Raw genomic sequence first — 23,173 nt, 5'->3', positions numbered from 1 at the left:
GTGAACTGCAGAATAAGCCAAGCTCGAGCAGAGGATGAAGAAGTTTCTTAATGCGGTGAAGCCTCTTTTGATGGAGGCCAAGGAGGCATTGAAAACTACTGATCAACTTTTTTACGGCAGATTGTGTCTAACGATCCCCGAAATAGCCGAGCCGCAAATAAATCCTTTTAGTTTTTTAGTTTTACGTTTGTTGTTCCTTTTGATCTACGATTCCCCCTCCCCCCGTTTTCCCTTACTTTTTTCTTTTATTCTCTAAGGAGCTGTCAACTAGGTCAGGTGGACTTTCGAACTACTGTATAGATTCAAATGCCAGTTTCGTTGTTTGAATTGCACTCTTGAAATATATGCTTTTATTGAGGTAATGCCCGTAAAAGTCTGCTAGGTGGCAGCAGAATGTTATAATAAGCAACGTCGAATCTGAACAGAACAGAGAAGACAATCCCAGGACGTGGGGCGTAAACAAAAAGCAAAACACGGAAGACGATTTAAGTGGGCACGTCCGTGAAGTCACAAAAGTGGACTAGAAGCAAATCCGTCCATCATCCCTGTGCGTAGATGTTTTATACAGGTGGCTCATTATACTGGGATTTATAATACTCGGTGGCTTCTGTTCAGTTTTCCGGGCGACTAGTTTGAGTTTTCGAGAGAAATTCTCCCAGAAATGTATTCTTAATGGAAATGCTCCTTTTTCAACTCGCCCAAATGTGAGAGGAGCCTTGTTGATACGGACGCATTGCTCCTTTTCTCTGGGCAAAGCGTCAAGGACAGACTCCAAGTTACTTAGCGGCGGAGCGATTTGCACTCCCGCAACTCCCGCTCTATGGTATATGGCTCCAGGAAGTGACATCGAGCCCTTTTAGCTCGGCTCTGTTGCTGTGGAAACGGTTGCTATGTGAACGGCGCCGACAACCTTCCGAAGCGGCGGCAGAGACCAAGGTGGCCGCAAGATGAGTGAATCGGTGACCGTTGCTCGGCTACTGGACCATAGTGGGATGCGGTATCGCAGGAAGATGGCTCCCAACCGGGCTTTTGATTTCCTTTATGGTAACTAAAGGGACGCCGATGGGGTTGCTTTTCTACAGCGGCCGGGGAAGTCAACTTTTCGGGAAACGAAACAGACTTGATTTGCAAGGGCCTGCTGAGCTACAAACTAGCCAGCCGATTTTACTCCAGTTTGTAAAGTAATTCTGTGGTTCGTTGTATTCTGGACTAAGAAAATTGGATTGGCCATCCTAATTAAACCAAGTATAGGTTAAAAAAAGTCCTGAAATCAGAGTCACTGATAATTGGTAGTTATAAAACCCAGCTCAAGAGCATATAGTCCCAATGGGAACCTCTGTACAGTAAAGGAGAAAAGACAGTTGTGTTTTTGTATGGAAACAGGACCAGAATTACCTTAGTATGGACTTTTCAGCCCATCATAGGTATATTATAGCCTAATTTTTTTTATTACAGGTAATCCTTGACTTGCAACTATTTGCTTAGTGACTGTTCACAGTTACAATATCACTGAAAAAGTGTCTTATGACCAGTTTACACACTTATGACCGCTGCTGTGTCCTCATGGTCATGTGATCAAAATTTGGGTACTTGGCAAGTAGCGTGTATTTATGACAGTTGGACTGTCCTAGGGTCATGTTAACCATGATCTGTAATCTTCCCAGCTGGCTTCCAGCAAGCAAAGTCAGTGGAGGGAGCCAGATTCACTTAGTGGATTGCATGATTCACTTAACTGTGGCACAAAAAGTCATAAAATGGGACAAAACCCACTCAACTGTCTTGCTTAGCAATGAAAATGTGGGATTTAATTGTGGTCGTAAATTCAGACTACCTGTACTGTAATTGTTATAAACAATTCACACTCAAAATTAATATATGTGATAGGCACTGATCATTAATTTGCATTTTATATGACCGTTATGGATATCATAATTATAATTGACTTGATTGTGAGTTGTACTTCTTGTTTCCATGACAAACTGAATCACAATTTTTTTATCCTAACATTCTTATTTTTCTGCTTTTGGCTTTATAATAATGTTCTGTTTTTTAAAGTTTGAGTTCATTTGCAAATACTTGCTGATAGAGTAATTTTAACTTGAATTTTGTATGCATTGCTTACTGTTTCATTGAGTGACTTGATTGCTTTTGCATTTCTCTACTCTACCTCACTTATAAAAAGACAAATAAATATAAATAAAAGCTACTGAGAGTTCCCAAAGTATCATCACAATTATTTTTCCATACCTACTTCTTACATCAGAATTTATACCAGAGTATGCAAGGTAGTTCATCTTGAAATTAAACTTGAAGCCATATTAGAAAGAATATAAGTTATGAATAAATACATGCTTAACAGGATTGTCTAGTATAATATATTTTGTTAAATTTATTAAAGTATTTCCATTTCTGTATATATATTTTAGATCCATTGTATGAGCTATCAAGTGAAAAAGATCATGCACAAGCAAATGTCCAAGCTCATCTTATTCATGATGAAATGGTAGGTGATTATAGTCTAAAACTATTTCACAGAGTACTTGTGTTTCTGTGAAAAATAACTTGCTGTCGCTAGGTATTTTGAAATTTATTTCATAGGAAATATAACTTTTAAAAGAAAGCATAGTTTCTACCTATATCTACTCATATCATGTAGATATATATTGTTGCATGATTTCTTTGAATTATATAAACAGAAATTTCAAACCTTTTTAGCACAGAGAAATGTAGGTAGTCCTCAACTTGCAACAATTCATTTAGTGACCATTGGAACTTACAATGGCACTGAAAAAAGTGACTTCACCGTTTTTCACACAACCATTGCAGCATCCCCATGGTCACGTGATCAAAATTTAGACACTTGGCAACTGAATCATATTTCTGATTATCGCAATGCCCTGGTGGTCATGTGATCATCTTTTCAAACTTTTAACAAGCAAAGTCAACGGGAAAGCCAGATTTACTCAATAACCATATTACTAACTTAACAACTGCAATCATTCACTTAACAATTGTGGCATGAAAGGTCATAAAATGTTGCAAAATTCACTTAACAATTGTCTTGCTAAGCAACAGAAAGTTTGGGCTCAGTTGTGCTCGTAAGCCGAGGTACCTGAATAGTGGAATATATGTATGTATATATGTATATATCTAAATATAAAACTACTAACTATCCATGTCTAATACAATTCTTCAATAATTTTTTAACATTATGTATACACTAGAGCAGAAAATTAAATTTGACAATTTTAAAGGTACTAATTGGTATAGTTTTAGTTTACTTGTAATGTTTTACTAGAGAACATCACAAGCAATTATTTCTTCTGGAAGGTTTGGTAAATCCTGTACTGGCAGTGGAATATTTTAGTTATTTGAACAGTCTAAGAATAAACAAGTTCAAAGACAAACAAAAAAACCCACAAAAAAGAGAGTCCAAGTCTTCATATTTTCTTCATATAAATCAGAGGTCACCAACCTTTCAGACCTCAGAGACCACCAAATTCATAATTTTAAATCCCGCGGACCACTAATATGAATCCATGTGCCACTGACTGAAGCGCTTGGACTCCCAGTGATGGGATGGGGTCCTTCAGGCTTTAGTTTGGCTGCCTGTTTCTGCAACGTTAAACACTCAATGAGCCATTTGGACCAGTTTTCCACAGAAAACAAAAAAATGGGATCTCTCATCTCTCTCTCTCTCTCTCTCTCTCTCTCTCTCTCTCTCCCATCTCCCTCTCATCTCTTTCTTTCTCTTCTCTCTCATCTCTCTTTTCCTCTCTCTTCTCTCTCATCTCATTTCTCTCTCTCATTTCTCTCATCTCATCTCTCTTTTTTCTCCTCATCTCTCTCTTTCTCATCTTTCTCATCTCTCTCTCATCTCATTTCTCTCATCTGTCTTTCTCATCTCTTTCTCTCATCTCTCTCTGATCTCTCTTTTTTTCTCTCTCATCTCATCTTATTTCTCTCATCTCTCATCTTTCTCATCTCTCTCTCATCTAATCTCTCTCTTTTTTCTCTTTCACCTCTCTCTTTTCTCTCTCTCACATCATGGGCCAGCCAGTGTCTTGGGGCAGAGAGGAAGTCACTCGTCTCCCAGTCGCAAAGGACCAACAAGGGCCAGAAGAAACACCCGCAAGACCCAGCAAGAGATGAAGCTTTGCTCCCCCTCTGGAATATGGAGCGAATCTCCATCCCCTGCCCTTACCATCTCAGGCCAGGCGAGGAGTAAGTGGTGGGGGGAGGGCTGGGCCAGCCAGTGGTGGGTTCAGCTGACAGGAAGCCACAGCAGGGGGATGAAAGAGTCGTGGATTAATGACACCCATTGCTTCGGCCCACCTGTGCCACAACCCCCCCTCCCCTTGCTGCAACAGCACCATTAACTCATTCCGGCCGGTGAGGGCTGCACTACTACTTGCATGTTGCACCTCCTGCAAAGTTGGAAGTTTCACGTACTTCTCTCTACAGCGGAGATTTTCAGCCCCACCATGAGCTGCCTGTCTGGTCCCATATTTCAGAGCTCACAGGACTGGCCCATTGGCCATCCAGGAGCTGCAGAAGAAAATATTAAGACTTGGGCTCTCATTTTTGAAGATGCCAAAGACATCGCCATGGATAAGATACATTGGAAGAAACTTGCTCCCCTATGCACTTTATGCAAATGAAGCCAATGATGATGATGAATTATATTTGTATTTAAGCCTTAGATATAACATAATAATATATAATGTTGCATTTCTATCTTTTTCATATAAAAAGAGGAAAGTACCAGAATTTAAAGCCATGTTTAGTAATTTGATTCACTATCCATCGTACTTCGTGCAATTAGAAGAAAAAACTCCTGTTCCTCCATTCATTGATCGAAGATGGAGAGGAAGAGCACAGCAACGCTTTGAGACTTTTCAGCACCTTGTGGTGTAAGTGTCTTATATTTTATATTAGTTAAATTGTGATTCAATTGCAGTTGTTGCAAGTTGCACTGCACAGAGACTCAGGATACTGTTAGCGGATGTTACAACCATGAAGTCTGCAGTTCAGATTTGATTTGAGAAATGCTATCTCTGGAATGAGCAATTGTTAAAGCATGAAAAACAAATCCATTGAGGAAAGCTATGTAAATGTGGCCCAGCTACAAAAGTTCCTAGTATATAAGAAATATAGTTTGAAAAAGCTTCACCCTTGTCACTTTAAAGTGTTGTTGACATTGAAGCCCCACTAACTTTTAAAAAACAAAATACATTATAAATTAGAACGTTACATTTCTCTGAAATATCAGATTCACTAATAATTTGCATATATTATTTTTCTTTATAGAGCCCCACCTTCACTTCAGGTGCCGAGAATTGAATATGAAGATCCTGAAATTAGTGGAAGAAATCGCTGGAAATATTTTGAACGGTGGGGAGCATGCAAAATTAAATCTCATGGACCAAATTAATAGCTATTGCCAAAATATTTCCCAAAATACTTTAGAAATAAAGATTCTTTCCTAATTTCAATTATCCTCCCCATCCAAGTACTTAAACTTCAGGGGGGTCTTGATCAGATGCCTTGATTAAAGGTAAATCTGTGTAGGTTACAAGAGGTCCATGTGTGTTTTAAGGAACAATATTAATTGTTTACAATATTAATAGTTTTTTTCAACTGTTGAAAATATTTTACTCTCTGAAACTTGTCAAGAATAAGTCAGAAATTTTGGAGAATTTTGTCACACACATACTTAATAACATACATTTGAAATGAAATTTGAGAATTAAAATATATATTTTTGTAATAGCCGAGGGAGACTAGTTATTCTACATCTATTTATTTTTTAAAGCAAACTTTTATCCAACCACAATCAAGCAACTCTTAGCAGTTTTCATTATATATAAAATAATTAAAATATCCATATACAGGTTAAAACCAGTTAGTTATTCAAAAGTAGTCAGTTAAGTAACATGTAATTGCTGGTGAAATAGCAGTCCTGGGAATTATTAACTGAAGAAATATCCTTTTTGTTTCATTGATCTATTCTTAATTTTGTTTTTATTTTTAGACCTTTCATTCCATTTGATAAGCCAATTCCACTGAATGTTGTTTACGCAATGTCAAAGTAAGTAATAAGCCAGTATTAGCTCTAATGTTTAATCACTGAAATGATAAGGTTTTTTCCACATCTCAAGGGATTAGTTTTTTTAATAATTAAATTAAAAAGCGTGAAAACAGTCTAAAATATTGTTACGCATAGGGAAGCACACAGATTCCCCCCAGTCTTTGGGATACTGATATGAACTACTCATGTCTTTATGTCTTAGGTGAAAGATTGGGAAAATGAACCAAGTGTGAGAGGGATGTATTAGTTTAATAACAGAATCCAGGGACAGCAAAATAACGAGGAAAGTAATTTATAAAAGAAAAGAACAAGATTAAGGAGATTTAGGAACGATGGAATGTAATATTTTTGAACTCCTTAGTAACATTGTGGAATAACAATAATAAAAGCATATTATAATGTGGCATAACTAAAATCTTATTTTAATAATGTAGAAACTTTTGAAATATGTTGCTTGGTTCTTTGCATTTTAGGCCAGAGCTACAAACTTATCCAGCAAAATCCAAAGACAAACCATGTCACATTTCACGAACTGTGGAAACACAAACAGATTATCGGGATGGCGAAGCTCAGACAGACCCCTATAGTCCTGAATACATAGTTCCTTCAGGTTCAATACCTGAATTGTTAACTCTTGCCACGCTGACTTGGGGTGAGTTTAAGATCTGATGAACACAGGGTACAATGTTTTTCTGTAATATAGTTAAGCTCCCATGACGTGACCTTTCATAACTTTTGCTATCAAAGAAGAAACAACCTCAGATATCTATTATGAGGGCACTTAAGCCATCAAGCGATTCTAATAGCCAGGGTGCTTACAAAGTTCATTGACTTAATTTGTGTTAGGAGCTCTATCCCTATTTGTCTGTCTTCTGTCCTGCCAATCATTTTCCTTTCATTGACTATTTAATAGCTGAGTAGTAAAGTTACAGAAATGTGATGGAAGCAGGTAGAGATTTTAAGAATAGTGACATCCTACTCCATTTCTGCAGTATGTATTATGAGAATCTTGGCTGTCTTTTCTAGAACTTGGCTACTGGAGCATAAATAAAAGTAGTCTCTGCTGCTGATCCATGTGCCGGAATGGAATAGACAGTTGGCTAAGAGAAAAGCAAAGCATAGCTCCCAAATGTTTGTATAGCTGATCTGTTGTGGAGTTTCACAAACCTATGCTCACCTGATCTGTCGGTTTTTATTTTGACTTTGTGTACATGTACACACACACAAGGTTTTTTTAGCTACCAAAATTGTTCATATTATTACCTGTTGTATAAAACTCTGTTTTACAGTTAAATATCTTCATCGGTGCATAAATCCTGTCACCTGAAGGGAAGAAACTATCTGGTTTCCCCACATTTATATATTGGCCATCTTACTATCCAAAGTGAGAAAAATGTAATGTTTTGCTGTGTTCTAATTTACAAACAGGAAATAGAAGAAAATTAAATGGCAATAACATCTACATCTGATTCAGCTCTAATAATAGAAGATTGTTGTAGATTTTGGCTATCCTGGATAGCCTCTGATTGTAAATTTCACATTAATTATAAAATAAAGTACCTAAATCGCATAGAAGAAAGCAAGCTCCCAAAAGACGGCAAGGATAGAACAAAGACATTAGGATGTTATTTCACTGAATCATATTATTAAAACATTACTGTGAACAATATAATTAGTTGGAAGGACTGGATGACCCCGCCTAACCCGCCCCTCCTCTCCCAGCAGTCTCCACATGGCCCACATCATGCCAGGTAAGTGCAGGGCCCGCACAGAGGCTCTGGGCGGGCGAAAATCGGGCTTCCTGGAAGCTCCAGAGGTCCAGAAACGGGCCTGTTTCTGGCCTCCGGAGGGCATTTGGAGCCCAGAGGAGGCCATGTTCACCTTCCCAGAGGCTTGGGGAAAGTTTACAGAGCCTGGGGAGGGGAAAAATGGGCCTCCCAGAAGTTTGTAAACGAGCCTGTTTCCAGCCTCCGGAGAGCCTCCAGAGCCTGGGGGAGGCCGTTTTCACCCTCCTGGAGGCTCATGGAAAGCCTTCGGAGTCTAGGGAGGGCAAAACATCCCCCCCGCCATGGTGCAGGAAGCCATGCCCCCATGGCCACACACACCCAGCAACCGGGCAGAGAACCAACCAGTTGCTAAAAATTTTCAATCCCACTCCTGTAACAGGGCAATAATTACAATCCAAAGCTGGAAAATTAAGTTCAGTGAAGAAGATTGAAAGAGCTGGGAGGGTTTAGTGTTGAGAAAATATAACTGAGTGGGATATGGTTATACTCTTCAAATACACCCCAAAATGCATTAGAAGCAGGTTAAGATATATAGATTTATATAAAGAAGCCTAACAAAAGGGATCAGCAAAATATAAAAATTACCAAGCAAATCTAAGGAAGTAGATTTGTTTACATTTTAAGATAAAACACTGGAGAAGGGATATGACACTTTTCAAACATGTGTAAGGAATAAAACAAGGGTTTTGTATTATAAGAAGGTAGATTCCAGTTTTCATATGAAAAGCTTAGTAAAAATAAGAAGGGTTTGATAAGAATGGGTGGATGCTTTACTTTGGATTCCAGCAATGAGGAAGTGATTGGATATGATGGCTTAAAATGACGTCTTCTAATCATTTATTTTTCAATACTCCAAGGGGTAATTTTAGCTTTAGAATTTTGCATTACACTAGAATTTAAAATAATATTTTGGCTGTTATGCTTCACAGTACTTTATTTTGAGTCTTCTGTCTGTTTATTGTTTCCTGTTCTTTCAAGGTCATGGCCTTCCAGCAACTCAGGCAGAAGTGGAAGTAATTGAAAGAGCCCGGGAGAAACGAGCCTGGGAGGCCACTCTTCCACCACTGAATGATGCTGCACACATTGCAAAACGGAGGAAAATGATGGAGGAAATGGAGAGAAAAGAGTGGGCCTTTCGGGAAGAAGAAATAGAAGAGTAGGTAATTTTTATCTTCCTGTGTTCTTATCCTTATCCTTGGCAGACGTGGTAATGGGAACTATGTGTTATCTGAATACTTCTTAGCCGTAAATATCACTGAGTTCAAATTATGTACATGGTCAGCATGCTATATATTTGGTTTCATGGATTTATGATGGCCTGATGTATTCTGCTAAACTGAAGCAGTAATATATAATTGAAAGAAAACATTGAAGAGGCAGTACTTACAATATGTGTAAGCTTGTGGATTTCTTAAAATTCTTCAAGCTAAACACTTAAAAGAAAGACAAGAATTTTTGCCTGGTTATGAGCTGTCCATATACAATTGCATTCTGAAATACAGCATGCATTTAAATGCAGTTTAAATGTTATCCAAGGCCTCATGGTAGAATATGGTGCTAATTTACAACAAGAGCATTCTGTAAGAATTTTGGGAGGTACACAAGCCTTTGCTATTTTTAAGCTCCCATTGTTAAATATAAATTTCAGCAACTAAAAACCACAAAGTAATTATTTCTACTGGTTGTGTGCATGTGCCTTCAAATGCATTTTTGTCAGTTTCCCAGTTGGGGCGTTTCAGAAATCGTTTGCCCTTGCTTCCTCCCTAGTGGCTGAGAGCAAGTCCAAGGTTATCCAGTTAAAGTGGGACTAAAACTCATAATCTTCTGATTTCTAGCCCCATATCTTAACTAATAAACTGGTTATTTTTCTTCGTTACTGGAAATAGAAATAAGTTTGATAGTATTTATATTTGTAGGCCTGAAAATGAATTTTCTTAGCTAATATGGGTCAATCAAAATCAAACCCAATAATGATTATAGAAAGTCCTCTTTTATGTACAATATTCACTGTTGAGGTTGTATGCTATATTGCAATATAAAAATTTATAGGATTACACACTTAGCATAAGATAAATTCATGTTAAGCTATATATGCTGTCTACTAATGGTGCACTATCCTGTCAGATGTTTAGGGATCTGCTTTTGGGTTCTGCAGTCTCAGTAAACATTTTTGGCAATGCATGATTGGTGGCATACAGTACTCTAGCCATTTGTTGTAGACATGTAAATTATGTTATTATTAATTTCTTATATACTATTTCCAATTCCAGATTTTAGGAGAATTTCATATAAAGTTCTCTTGAGAATCTACTTTATATCTTCTACATAACATGATTATTCCTTTTTGCAGATAAGGGATATAATAATATTTATATTTATAATAAATGGTCATATATTTGCTCTTTTGAAGACTGCAAGAAGTGAGACTAAACCTTCTAAAGGCCTTGCTGATGAAACGAGAAGAGAAGCACAATGAATCAAATGTCAATTGCTTAGATGCACACTGGTTTAAACTTATGCAAGAAAAAGAAAAGAAGGTGAAAAAGATTCAACATGAACACATAAAAGGTATGGAGAAAATCATTAGGTAGTAAATATATTCTCAAGAGTGCTGAAATTCCTAGCAATAGAAGACTTGTTGAGAAACAGAAAGAGAGAAAAAACCACATCATTGAGAATGGGCATGCGTTCATCTCTGGTAGCAGTGGTGGGTTCCTCCCAGATCGCACCGGATCGCACGCGCTCCCTTTCAGCGCTCCACCTGGCTTGCGCGCTCCCTTTCAGCGCTCCACCTGGCTTGCGCGCTCCCTTTCAGCGCTCCACCTGGCTTGCGCGCTCCCTTCCGGCGCTGAAACCGGAAGTACAGTTTTGCCCGGCCCTGGCGAAGCAACGACGCCTGTCTGCGCTCCACCAGCTCGGCTGGGAACGGAGATGTTTCCTCAGCGGAGCGGAGCGCCTGAAAAGTCTTTTCAGGCGCTCCGCTCCGCTGAGGAAACATCTCCGTTCCCAGCCGAGCTGGTGGAGCGCAGGCAGGCGTCGTTGCTTCGCCAGGGGCGGGGCAAGACTGTACTTCCGGTTTCAGCGCCGGAAGGGAGCGCGAGAGCCAGGTGGAGCGCTGAAAGGGAGCGCGCAAGCCAGGTGGAGCGCTGAAAGGGAGCGCGCAAGCCAGGTGGAGCGCTGAAAGGGAGCGTGCGCGATCCGGTGCGATCCAGCAGGAACCCACCACTGTCTGGTAGTAACAACCCTATTTGCAAGCATATTCTCTCTTCCTTTTGTTAGTTTTCATACTATTACTATGTAATTGAAAAGAGCCTGAGCACCTACAAAACCAATGAATCTTCTAAAACAAAACGAGATTGCTTCTACATAAAGGATCTAAGACTAATCACAATATTGATTGTTGAACACATCTTGAATTCTTTAATTTCTGTCTGTCAAGCGTCTAATATTCACAAAATAATTTATTTATTTATTTATTTATTCTTCGCATTTCTAAACCGCCCCCTCTCCCAAAAAGGGACTCGGGGCGGTGTACAGTCCACACAACACATAACAAATAATAAGTACAAATATAAATATAAATATAAATATACATATACACATGGAGGAGGTTAAAAATTAAAAGAACTGTATAGAAGAATAAAATATGGCTCTAAAAGCCCTAAAATCAATTAGATTAAAACACTACCCTTAAAATAACCAGTTGAGAATATACTTTCAGGAGGTAGCAGTTGTAATAATTATAATTATGCCAGGCCAGCTAATCGAAACAGGTGAGTCTTCAATTTTTGTCGGAAGGAGCGGAAGTCCATGGTAGTTCTAATGTCGGAGGGGAGGTCATTCCAGAGGGTTGGGCCCATCACAGAGAAGGCCCTATTCCTTGGCGCCGCCCGCTGGCATTGCCTAGTGGACGGCACCTGGAGAAGGCCCTCCCTGTGAGAGCGGATTGGCCGCAGGGATGTATGTGGGAGGATGCGATCCCGCAAGTAACTAGGTCCTGTGCCATGGAGCGCTTTAAAGATAGTAATCAGGACCTTGAAACGCACCCGAAAAAACACAGGCAGCCAGTGCAGCTCACGCAGGAGCGGTGTTACGTGGGAGTATCTAGAACTTCCCATGACAACCCACGCGGCCGCGTTCTGGACTAGCTGCAGTCTCCGGGCGCGTCCCAAGGGAAGCCCCATGTAGACAGCATTACAGTAGTCTAGGCGAGACGTCACCAGCGCATGAGTGACTGTGCGTAGGGCATCCCGGTCCAGTAGGGGGCGCAATTGGCGCACCAGGCGAACCTGGTGGAACGCCCCCCTTGCCACGGCTGCCACATGGTCATCCATTGACAGCCGGGCATCTAGGAGGACGCCCAAATTGCGCGCCCGTTCCACAGGGGGCAATTGCTCGTCCCCTATGGCCAGCGATGGGGTCAGCTGGCTGAACCGAGGTGCCGGTAGCCACAGCCACTCAGTCTTGGAGGGGTTGAGTTTGAGTCTGTTGTCCCCCATCCAGACCCCGACGGCTTCCAAACACCGGGACATCACTTCGACAGCCTCGTTGGGGTGGTTTGGGGTTGAAATGTACAGCTGTGTATCATCAGCGTACAGATTGTGTTCAACCCCATAACCACGGATGATCTCGCCCAGCGGCTTCACATATGCATTGAACAGGAGGGGCGAGAGGACCGATCCCTGCGGCACCCCACAAGAGAGTGGCCTCAGGGTCGATCTCTACCCCCCTGTCAACACATATTGCATCCGGCCGGAGAGGTAAGAGCCGAACCACCGTAAGACGGTGCCTCCGACTCCCATCCCCTCCAGCCGGCGCAGTAGGATACCATGGTCGATGGTATCAAAAGCCGCTGAGAGATCTAATAGGACCAGGATAGAGGAACAATTCCTGATTATTATCCACAAAATAATCCCTAACTGCACATAATAATTTTGAATCTACAAAATCTGGATGCCAAGGTAATTTTTCATTGGCAAAAAGTCAAAGAATCTTAACGTCTACAAATGCTACATGTAGAGGTACATGATCAGAATGCTTATCTTTAAAGCCAGCTTCATTTTCTGCCAACTTATTCTCAGCCCTAAATTAGTGTAATAACTTCCAGTATAGATGTCTGGCATAGATAATACCTAAAGGTCTAAAAGGACAATAATTGGTTAGAGCTGTCCACTTGACCAGCGTGACTTGATTCAAGCTTCATAAAATTGATGCCACACAGCATGGCTAGGAATGCATCTTTACAGTAATTCATGAATTCATTGCAGTTGACCTTGTTTGTAATTGCTGTTTATATTCTCCACATTCCTGCTCTGAGAAACTGCTAACAAAAATGCAACAAGATGTTTCAGTATCCCATTCTTAGCAAATGGAAATAAAAGTAGCCAAATCCTAGTCTTCAAGGAAATGAAGAGGTCAACTGCTATATTTAAAACTGGTGTTATTTTGTCTCAATTTATTTACAGCAATCAGAAGATTAATAGCCAAAGGGAAAAATGTAGAGGGAAAATTAGAGAAAAGAAATGTAATTAAGGACTACACTGAATATGAATCACAGCCTTATGCTCCATTATCAAGGATTGGCTACTTTCCAGATAATCATGCAGATCGTTATGTAGTGAAGAATTCCTTTCTCAACACCTATGAAGGTGAGTCATGTTCAAATTCATTCATTCATTCAGTCCAGGATCACTGTGTCCCACATAGATCTGCCAGTGTTAGAGTTAGATTCATAAGCATCCTGTGCAGTACTTTTGGAAGGTATGTTTTTCTCCATTGAAAGAAATAGAAATATTCTTATGGATGACAAAAATTCCATTTTTGGACAAAAGAAGTTAGTTCTCTTGCATCAATGTTAAAACATATCTTCTAGTTTCTATGTTCCTCTTCTATTTTTCTTAGGATTACTTGAACTAGAAGCATTTCTTCCTGATTCCGTTACACAGCCCCGAACTGAAGCTCCAAAACCCAGAAGCTTAACCACAAAAGATGGATTCACTAAGCGGTCTGCTAGACTAGAGATGGAATTAGCACAGGTTTACCAGGTATTTGATTTCCTGCCAGGCCATTTCAACTTATGGTGCATGGCATCCACAATATAAGTGGCCTTTTTGGTTTTGGGAATGTTACTTGTAGAAGATGTGAAGAAAAATTACAGATCCAAAACATGCCAAATTGTTATTTGTTGCTAATTTCAGAGTTATATTGTCTTCTCTCATCCTGTTTTCATTTCTATTTCATAAAGTCCTTTAAAATGGGAAATAATATTATATTTTCTCCAGGTTCTCTCCTCAAAATTTGTTTTTATTAGATTGTAAAATATAGGAAATTTCAAGGATCAGAAATTTTCTATAAATATAGTAAAATGTATGAACAATTTTATTTACTATGAACATAGCATATAAGAAAATAATGTTGGGGTCAAGACTGATAGACTGATTTTTTATATTATACAACTTTTCCAGATACTGCAAGACAGGAAATACCATATTAAACAGCCACACAAGCCACTACGTTTTCTTCAGAAGTTATCAAAGATTTTGCCTCACCCACCCACTCCAGAATTGGAAACACCATCACTAGTAGGTGTAGTGTTGATGGTAAAAGCTTGGCTTAGTTCTAAAAACAGGTAGAACCTATTACTGTACATGGATACAGGTGAGAAGAACATACCATATTTTTTGGAGTATAAGACGCACCTTTTTCCCTCAAAAAAGAGGCTGAAAATCTGGGTGCATTTATACACTGAATACAGCATTTTTTGCCTCCTGAAAACCCGCCCCCTTCACCAAAATGACCGTGCATAGCCTTTAGGAGCCTTGCAGAGTGCTCCTGGAGGCTGGGGAGGGCAGAAATGAGTGAAAAACTGGCAATTTTTTGCTCAATTTTGCCCCCCCCCCCCAGCTCCCAGGAGCACTCTATAAATCTCCTAAAGGCTATGCATGCCCTTTTTTATTAAAAAAGGCCTGTTTTTGCAAAAAAATGGGACATTTTTTGCTAGTTTTGTGGGGGGGCACCCCCCAAGAGCACTCCACAAACCTCCTAAAGGCTATTCATGCCCTTTTTTTTGGGAAAAAAAAAACACGCCCGTTTTCGCAAAAAAACTGGCCATTTTTGGGAGATCTGCAGAGTGCAAAACCTTTTTTTTTTAAATTTGCCTCTTCAAAACCTTGGTGCATCTTATACTCTGAAAAATACGGTAGATGAGATCATCATCAGGTTTTACATCAGATATAAATTCAGACTGACAAGGAATGATAAAAACCAGTAGCACAGATGAAGAGGGGGGAGGGGGGGGCAACAGAAGTACAAGTACAAAGCAAGGTCACAATCACAAGATGGCGTTAAGTAATTAGGAGGAAGAAAGCCAGTTCTCATGTCAGGATGAGTGGATGTTCAAACCAAAAAAGCTGGGTTGGTCCAAAGGCGAGTCGCAGCCCACCAAGAGTCAGATAACAGAATCCCAAATCAGTGGGCTTCTGGATGAAATCTAGTTTTACTTTGTTATATTTATGCTTCTTTTATTGCTGCCTCTTTTCCTTCCTAATCTCCTTTAGTGTTGAATTTCCTCTATTCAGATCACCACTTACTGTTACATTTCTTATTACTCTGATTCTCCTTTAATTTTAATTCCAATATGTACTTCCTAAAGACAATTTTAAGTTTATCTTTTGTATTGTTAGCAGTCACTATTTGGCTAATTGTTTATTATTTATTTGCATATCTTTTTCATTTCTACAGATAACTCAAGGCAGCGAACATATCCAACACACTTTCCTCTTCATATTTTCCTCACAACAACAATCTTGTGAGGTGCATTGGGCTGAGAGAGAATGTCTGGCCCAAAGTCACTCAGCTGGCTTTCATGACTAAGGCAGGATTTAGCTTGTGCAGTAATTTTAGCTACCAAATGCAAATTAAAGCTCAAACAGAAGCTTTACTCCTTATGAATTTTGGTTTAACAAGAGCTCTTAATAACTGGATCTGAGAGAATCTTCTCTGGCCTCTAGTGCATCCCACTGCTCTAATAGTTCTTCATTATTGCAATCTAACATAATATATTTATTGGTGATAGAAATCCTGCGACTCCTTTATTAACATTTTTGCACACTAACAAATTGTTGGGACAACACCCTGTAGTTTATTCAACGATCATACATTTGTGAAATCCACAAATAAAACTTTAATTAAAAAGCAGTCAAAATTATTAAATAATATTTGAGGGTAATGATTTACAAGCAATCAAATAATCAATTGATATTCAATACTTTAAACTAAGAGAGATCTAAAGCAGTTAACAGCCTAAAAGCTAACACAAAAATCTTAGCCTGCAATGAACAGTTCCCTAGTTTGGAAATATAGAGAGACAAATTGATACAACAAGTTTAAGAAAAAGGAGAAGTGGCAATTGCAGAGAATGGGCTCATGTGAGAAATGTAAGAACATAACAGAAAAGGTGATTTATTTCTGATCAGTGAGGAAAAAAATGAACACGAATTACTTCCCCTTATCTGTTCACTTTTGGAAACTGACGGCTTATTTTGGAGAAAGAAACAGGGACCAGGGAAAAGTCACTCAGTTCTTCTCTGATTTATTGGAACATTTTTTCATTCTTTTCTTTGGAAATTTTTCAACTAAAAGAAAGCAAAACATAGCATCTCAAGAAATCAATAATACTTTTCCAATCAGAAAAAAAGAAATTGAAAAATATGCTTTGTTTTGTCTTTCCTAGACTGAGGAGAGAAGAAAAATAAAGAAATTCTTTAACACAATGAGCACTGTGCAACCAGATCTGCTTCTTTAGCTTATTACTCTTAATGTTATTACTTTTCTTTATGTAGTTATTGTTTGTATTCCCCACCTTCACTTGGACACACTAATTGTTTCTCTTCGTATCTATGCCAGTAAGAATATGGGCAAATCTCTTAGTGAAATGTACCAACTAATTTATCCAGAATCAGACCGGACATAATCCTTGAAAACAGATGGTTTCGCTTATTGCCATATTTCCCAATGCTTTTGTTTTCTTTTAAAGATAGATGAAGAGAGAGAATTGGCTATAATTACACTACAGAAATTAATACGAGGCAGAGCTATCCAAAACATGGTAAGTTTTGTTTTGTGGCATCCATTATCTTGATGACAGATTCTGTCAATATTTGCATCTGTCTCCCAACTGTTTATATTAAACCATTTTAAAAAGAAAAAAATCCATACCTGCATGCTAACCCATATGAATCATGTTCTTCCAATTGTTTGAAGGCACAATAAACTTTACAACGGTGTTTAGATCAACTAAGATATTCACATGAAACTATATCTTATATATCCCCCATCCTCCCACAGTTACAGAAACTGTGTAAGAACATTATTCAAGCCAGTAAAAATGCACTGCAACCACCCAGAACCCCAGAAAAAGGAAAATGACCACCTGTACAACATCTTCCAACAAAATAAACACCCATATAACTTTATCAAAAAGCTGCCTAGCCACTCAAGCCCTACAGCGCAACCAAAAAGCTATAAAAAGAATAACACTACCATACATCAAAAACACCTCAGAAACAATCAACAGACTTACAACCACATGGCATTACCATAGCACACAGAGCAATTAATGTCCTCCTAAATACCTTTAGTAAATTAAATCGCCCAGTAGCACAAGACGAAAAAAGCAAGTCATCTACAACATACAGTGTAAGAGGTGACAGTGACTATAACAACCATTATGTAGAACAGGACAGGCACAAGAGTAATAAGAATGCATCCATAAAACCAACTAACAGTTGGAAGACACAATTAAATTGCTTAACCTCACAACACATCAACAGATTCAACTATAGTTTCATCTGGGAAACTGGATGTACTATACCAAACTAAACCCCAAAACAGTAAGGAATGCCTGAAAGCTTAACATTCAGACAAATCAGATATCAATAACACATAGAGATAAACCACATTTATGCACCATTCAAAAGAGACAACAACAAAGCTAAGAAGGAAACAAAAAACCAGAACACATTATCTCCAACAACCAACATACAGATAAGCAAGGATTAATACTAGACAAACAAACAAGCAAAAAACAATACCCTAATCAGGAATTACAAAAGAGAAAACCAGATTCCTACAGGCAAGCTACTGTATGTAAGCAGGCAGCAAATCCACAATCACTAGCACTGATGAGGTTACCTAGTTGGGTAATAAAATACCTCCAACCAAGCTCAGAGAACACCAAGGATTCCTCATTCAATCCTGAGCTTCTTATTTCCCTTCAATTGCAGCCATATTTTACAGTAAACTGTATTCTAAATTAGATCCAAACTTACATAACTACAAAGGGAAATAATGATTTAACATTGTTAGTCTGTTTTAATTCCTTTTTCCTTTGTATTCCAAACTCTGTAATAGCTTAAGCAGCAAAGAAGAAGCTCTCTACATGGGGCTTCCCTTGGGACGCGCCCGAAGACTGCAGCTAGTCCAGAACGCAGTCGCGCGGGCAGTCATGGGGAGTACTAGGTACTCCCACGTAACACCACTCCTGCGCGAGCTGCACTGGCTGCCTGTGGTTTTTCGGGTGCGTTTCAAGGTTTTGACCACCATCTTTAAAGCGCTCCATGGCACAGGACCTAGCTACCTGCGGGATCGCATCCTCCCACACACATCCCTGCGGCCAATTCGCTCTCACAGGGAGGGGCTTCTCCTGGTGCCGTCCACTAGGCAATGCCAACGGGCGACACCAAGGAGTAGGGCCTTCTCTGTGATGGGCCCAACCCTCTGGAATGACCTCCCCCCCGACATTAGAACCACCACCGACTTCCGCTCCTTCCGACAAAAATTGAAGACACACCTGTTCCGACTGGCTGGCCTGGCATAATTATAACGTCTACCTCCTGGCAAACATATTTCTTAACTGGTTTTTTTAGGGGGATTGTTTTTAAATTTAATTTTATGGGATATTTGTTGGGGTTTTAAATTATTTACTTAGCTGTACAGTTCTTTAAACCTTTTTATCCTCCTCTTATCTATTTATCTATTTAATAATTTTAATTGTTTAATTTTATAGCTATTCATGATGTATTTCTGATATGGACTGTACACCGCCCCGAGTCCCTTTCGGGAGAGGGGGCGGTCTATAAGCGCTCAGTAAATAAATAAATAAATAATAATAAAAAAGTATAAATGTTTTGAATTCAGTAACCATGAGAAACCTTATTTATTCTGCAATAATTTCAGATTTTCATTTCTGATCATGGTTGGTCAATACTGTAATTTACTCTGATTTATCCACAATAAATTTGAATAGATTTTGAAGGAAATAAAATAGTTTTGGAGATAAAAACAAAAATATAAAAGCAACAACTGAATACTGTGTTTATTAGAAGAAAAAATAAGGTAATCAGATAGGTAATGAGAAAGCCAGTTTCATTATAGTGGGGCTGTCTGGTAAGGTTAAACCTAGGACAAGAAGAAGATGAAACAAGGGAAATACGGTACAATCATATAAAGGTACCCTGAATGCAGATTTAATTTGAAAAATTAAGTATTTTGTCAAGGAATGGTTAACTAGACCTTCTTTGACAAATAGGAAATTCAAGGAAGGAGTAAGTATACATTCAAACCTGATATAAAGAAAATATGATTTAAAAAAACAGAATCCTGAGGCACCTAACAGAATAAGGGCATTTCCAGGATAGTCTGCAAGCTATTGGAGCATATACTGTAATTTAGGATGCCCTAAAAGCTATTTCGGAATACAGAAGAGTTTGGATCCATTAATGCTTTCCCAGTTCAGTTTATTCCCACAGCAACCCAAAAGTACATCTTATTCCTACAGGATTGTTATTGGAATAAACTGAAGAGAATGGCACAGTAGGCAGCCTTGAGCTGGTGGAGAAACGGTAGGATATAAATCTTTAAAAATACAATACATAAGCTACCAAAACTGACTTCTTGTTTCCACATAAGAATCCTTTTGTTTATCCTTTGCAGTCTAAAGTACTTTGATGCCCCAGTAGTCCTTGCTTAACAACCACACTTTTGAATGGAACTTCATTGCTAAGCGCTCAGATTGTTAAACAAAAATCACATAACTGTGATGGGCTTACAACCACACTACCCCTTCAGTCATTAAGCAAAGCATCATTGTCATTAAATGATACACCACATGACTACGACTTACAATTTTACTTCTGCCTTCTCTATTAACTCTGATTGTCACAAGTAGTGAAACACACATATGACAATCACGACTACAGGGTGCTGCTATGTTCATAAATGCAAATATTGGTTGCAAAGCTTTTTTTAACATTATTATTTTGAACAGTCACTAAATGTGGCAGTTGATAAGTGAGAACTACCCGTATGCTTTCTCCTCTTTTGCGTTACAGATAAATAAGAGTCTTAATTAATGCCTATTAATTCATCCAATATGAAGAGCTATCTTTAAAAGTATGCATGATTATTTGTTGAGCATATGGCTTTCTTTCTCAATACAGATTGATAAATTGGGAGGAGAAACAGAAATTAAGGTGTATTTTAACATTTTGACACACATTGACTTCTGAGGTTCTTCAGAGTTTAATTTTTTTATGTATATGGATTCTCCTTTAAGGAGCTGCCCAATAGGTAGCAATGAGGGAAAGCAAGATCATTTATTGTAATTGCTTTCTTTCCTTTCCAGTTCATAAGATATAATATGATGGAATATATGTATTTCTATACATTTCTGGGGATGACTTATGGACTGCATGCTGCATGCTGCAGGAGCAATTTAAACTCACTGCAAGCAACATATTCTACTTCTTTCATTCATTCTATTTTTTCACAGCTGCAAACCTGAAGAAGTAAGACTTTCATGAGTGTTGAGGAAAAATACCCAAAACTACTCTTCTGTGGCTAGAATAGAATAGAATAACAGAGTTTTGATCTTGAAGGTCTTCTAGTTCAACCCCCTGCTTAGGCAGGAAACCCTATACAATTTCAGACAAATGGTTGCCCAGTCTCTTCTTAAAAAATTCCAGTGTTGGAGCACCCAGAACTTCTGGAGATGAGCCGTTCCACTGATTAATTGTTCTAACTGTCAGAAAATTTCTCTTTAGTTTTAGATTGCTTCTCTCCTTGATTAGTTTCCACCCATTACTCCTTGTCCTGCCTTCAGGTGCTTTGGAGAATAGCTTGACTCCCTCTGCTTTGTGGCAGCCACTGAGATATTGGAATACTGATATCATGTCACCCCTAGTCCTTATTATTATTAAATAAGACTTACCCAATTTCAGCAACCGTTCTTTATATGTTTTAGACTCCAGTCCCCTAATCATCTTTCTTGCACTTCTCTGCACTCTTTCTAGAGTCTCAACATCTTTTTTACATCATGGCAACCAAAATTGGATGCAGTATTCTCAGTGTGGACTTACCAAGGCATTATAAAGTGGTATTAATACTTCACGTGATCTTGATTCTATCCCTCTGTTTATGCAACCTAGAACTGTGTTGGCTTTTTTGGCAGCTGCAGCACACTGCTGGCTCATATTTAAATGATTGTCCACTAGGATTCCAAGATCCCTCTCACAGTTACTACAATTGAGTGAGGTAGCACAGATACTGTACTTGTGCATTTTATTTTTCTTGCCTAAATGTAGAACCTTACTTTTTTCACCACTGAATTTCATTTTGCTAGATAGTGCCCAATGTTCAAATTTGTCAAGATCCTTCTGAATCTTAAACCTATCTTCTGGAGTGTTGTCTATTCCTGCCATCTTGGTATTGTCTGCAAATTCCCCATCTATCCACTCGTCCAAACCATTGATGGAGATGTTGAAGAGTACTGGGCCTAAAACAGAGACCTAGGGTACCCACTGCATACTTCCCTCCATGTAGATGCTGTTCCATTGAGGACTACACGTTCAGTGTGGTTGGTCAGCCAGTTACGAATCCATCTGGTGGTGATGCTGTCTAACCCACATTTTTCTATCTTATCAAATAGTAGGTTTTATCAAATGCCTTACTGAAGTTCAAGTAAATTATATCCACAGCATTCCTCCGGTGCACTAATTTTATCACTTTGTCAAAGAATGCAATACATTATCTGTTTTTGACAAACCTATGTTGGCTTTTGGTTATTACTTTGTTTGCTTCTAGGTGTTCGCTGACTCATTGCTTGATTATCTTTTCCAGAATTTTCCCAGGTATTAAGGTCAGGCCAGTGGTGGGATACGACCAGTACGCCCCGGTACAGGCGTACCGGTGCCTTCTGGGAGCACCAGGTACTGTTCTGGTACGATGCTCCAGAGGGCCCACCCGTCCTCCCGCCATCCTTATCTGTATTTGAGCTGATCAGGGCTTCAGCGCATGGCCACAGAGCTTACAGCGCTTGCGTGACGCTCCGCCGAGCAATTGGAGCGTCGCGGAACATCGCGGGTGGTAAGTACGTGTGCACGTGCTGCATGCGTGCATGTGGTGGACTCCCAGCCCGTTGCACCGTATCGGTTGCACCAGGATCCGGAACCCACCACTGGGTCAGGCTAATAGGTCTGTAGTTTCCTGGATCTATTTTTTCCCCTTTTTTGAAGATGGGAACTACATCAGCTCTTTTCCAGTCCTCTGGCAGTTCCCCGGTGGTCCACGATCTTTGAAAGATATAGTTCAGCGGTTCTGAGATCCATCTGGTCCTGATGATTTGAACTTGTCTAGGGTACACAGGTGCTCACTTACCATTTTCTTCCCTATTTTAATTTATGTTCCTAATATGTTTTTTGTGATGCTGTTTTTGATAGGTTGGACTGTTTTTTCCCTTTGTGTAAAGACAGATGCAAAAAAAACAAGTAGTTCTGCTTTCTCCCTGTTGCTTGTCACCTTCTTGCCACTTTCTCCCACCGATGGACGAATCATTTCCTTGAGTTTTTTCTTGTTTTTAACATGTTGAAAAAAGCTTTTTTTGTAATGTTTACTTTTGTTGCAAGCCTTTGTTCATTATGAGCCTTATCTTTACAGGCTCGGGCTATTTGCTGATTTTCTGCCTTAGTTATGTGTCCCTCTTTGCACTTTTTATACTTGTCCTTTTTGTCTTTCAGTTTGTCAGAGAGTTCTTTATGCAGCCATGCTGGTTTCTTTTGATAGCTGTTATTTTTCTTCTTCCCTGGTATTGTGCTAAACTGAGCTTTTATAATATCAAAATTTCCCAAGCTTCTTGAGTTGTTTTCCACTTGAGGATTCTCATCCATGCAATCCTTCCCAAGCTCTAAGTTTATTGAAATTAGCTCTCTTAAAGTCCAAGACTCTAGTTTGACTTTGTTCT

The 23,173-nt window shown here is 39.1% G+C and overlaps 1 protein-coding gene across 4 annotated transcripts in view; it reads left to right on the top strand.

Annotated features, from left to right (window-relative positions):
- The first annotated feature begins 22 nt into the window (after positions 1-22).
- Positions 23-23,173, top strand: part of CFAP91 (cilia and flagella associated protein 91) — a 35,986-nt gene continuing 12,835 nt past the window's right edge. Inside the window, exons 1-12 of one of the 4 annotated variants that reach the window (XM_081940254.1) lie at positions 23-1,044; positions 2,427-2,503; positions 4,756-4,913; positions 5,311-5,394; positions 6,035-6,091; positions 6,565-6,743; positions 8,857-9,034; positions 10,289-10,446; positions 13,344-13,526; positions 13,780-13,922; positions 14,343-14,459; positions 16,913-16,984. In XM_081940254.1, the coding sequence (XP_081796380.1) occupies positions 948-1,044; positions 2,427-2,503; positions 4,756-4,913; positions 5,311-5,394; positions 6,035-6,091; positions 6,565-6,743; positions 8,857-9,034; positions 10,289-10,446; positions 13,344-13,526; positions 13,780-13,922; positions 14,343-14,459; positions 16,913-16,984 (1,503 nt within the window). In that variant the 5' untranslated portion in view covers positions 23-947. Of the gene's footprint in view, positions 1,045-1,528; positions 1,587-2,426; positions 2,504-4,755; positions 4,914-5,310; positions 5,395-6,034; positions 6,092-6,564; positions 6,744-8,856; positions 9,035-10,288; positions 10,447-13,343; positions 13,527-13,779; positions 13,923-14,342; positions 14,460-16,912; positions 16,985-23,173 lie in introns of those variants that run through there. The other 3 variants (XM_081940255.1, XM_081940257.1, XM_081940256.1) reach the window with 3 other exon arrangements.

Source organism: Natrix helvetica (assembly GCF_964273705.1).
Source record: "Natrix helvetica genome assembly, chromosome: 2".
NCBI classification, from domain to species: Eukaryota; Metazoa; Chordata; class Lepidosauria; order Squamata; family Natricidae; genus Natrix; species Natrix helvetica.
Note: the sequence above shows the minus strand (reverse complement) of the source record. Positions and strands in the feature narration are given on the sequence as shown.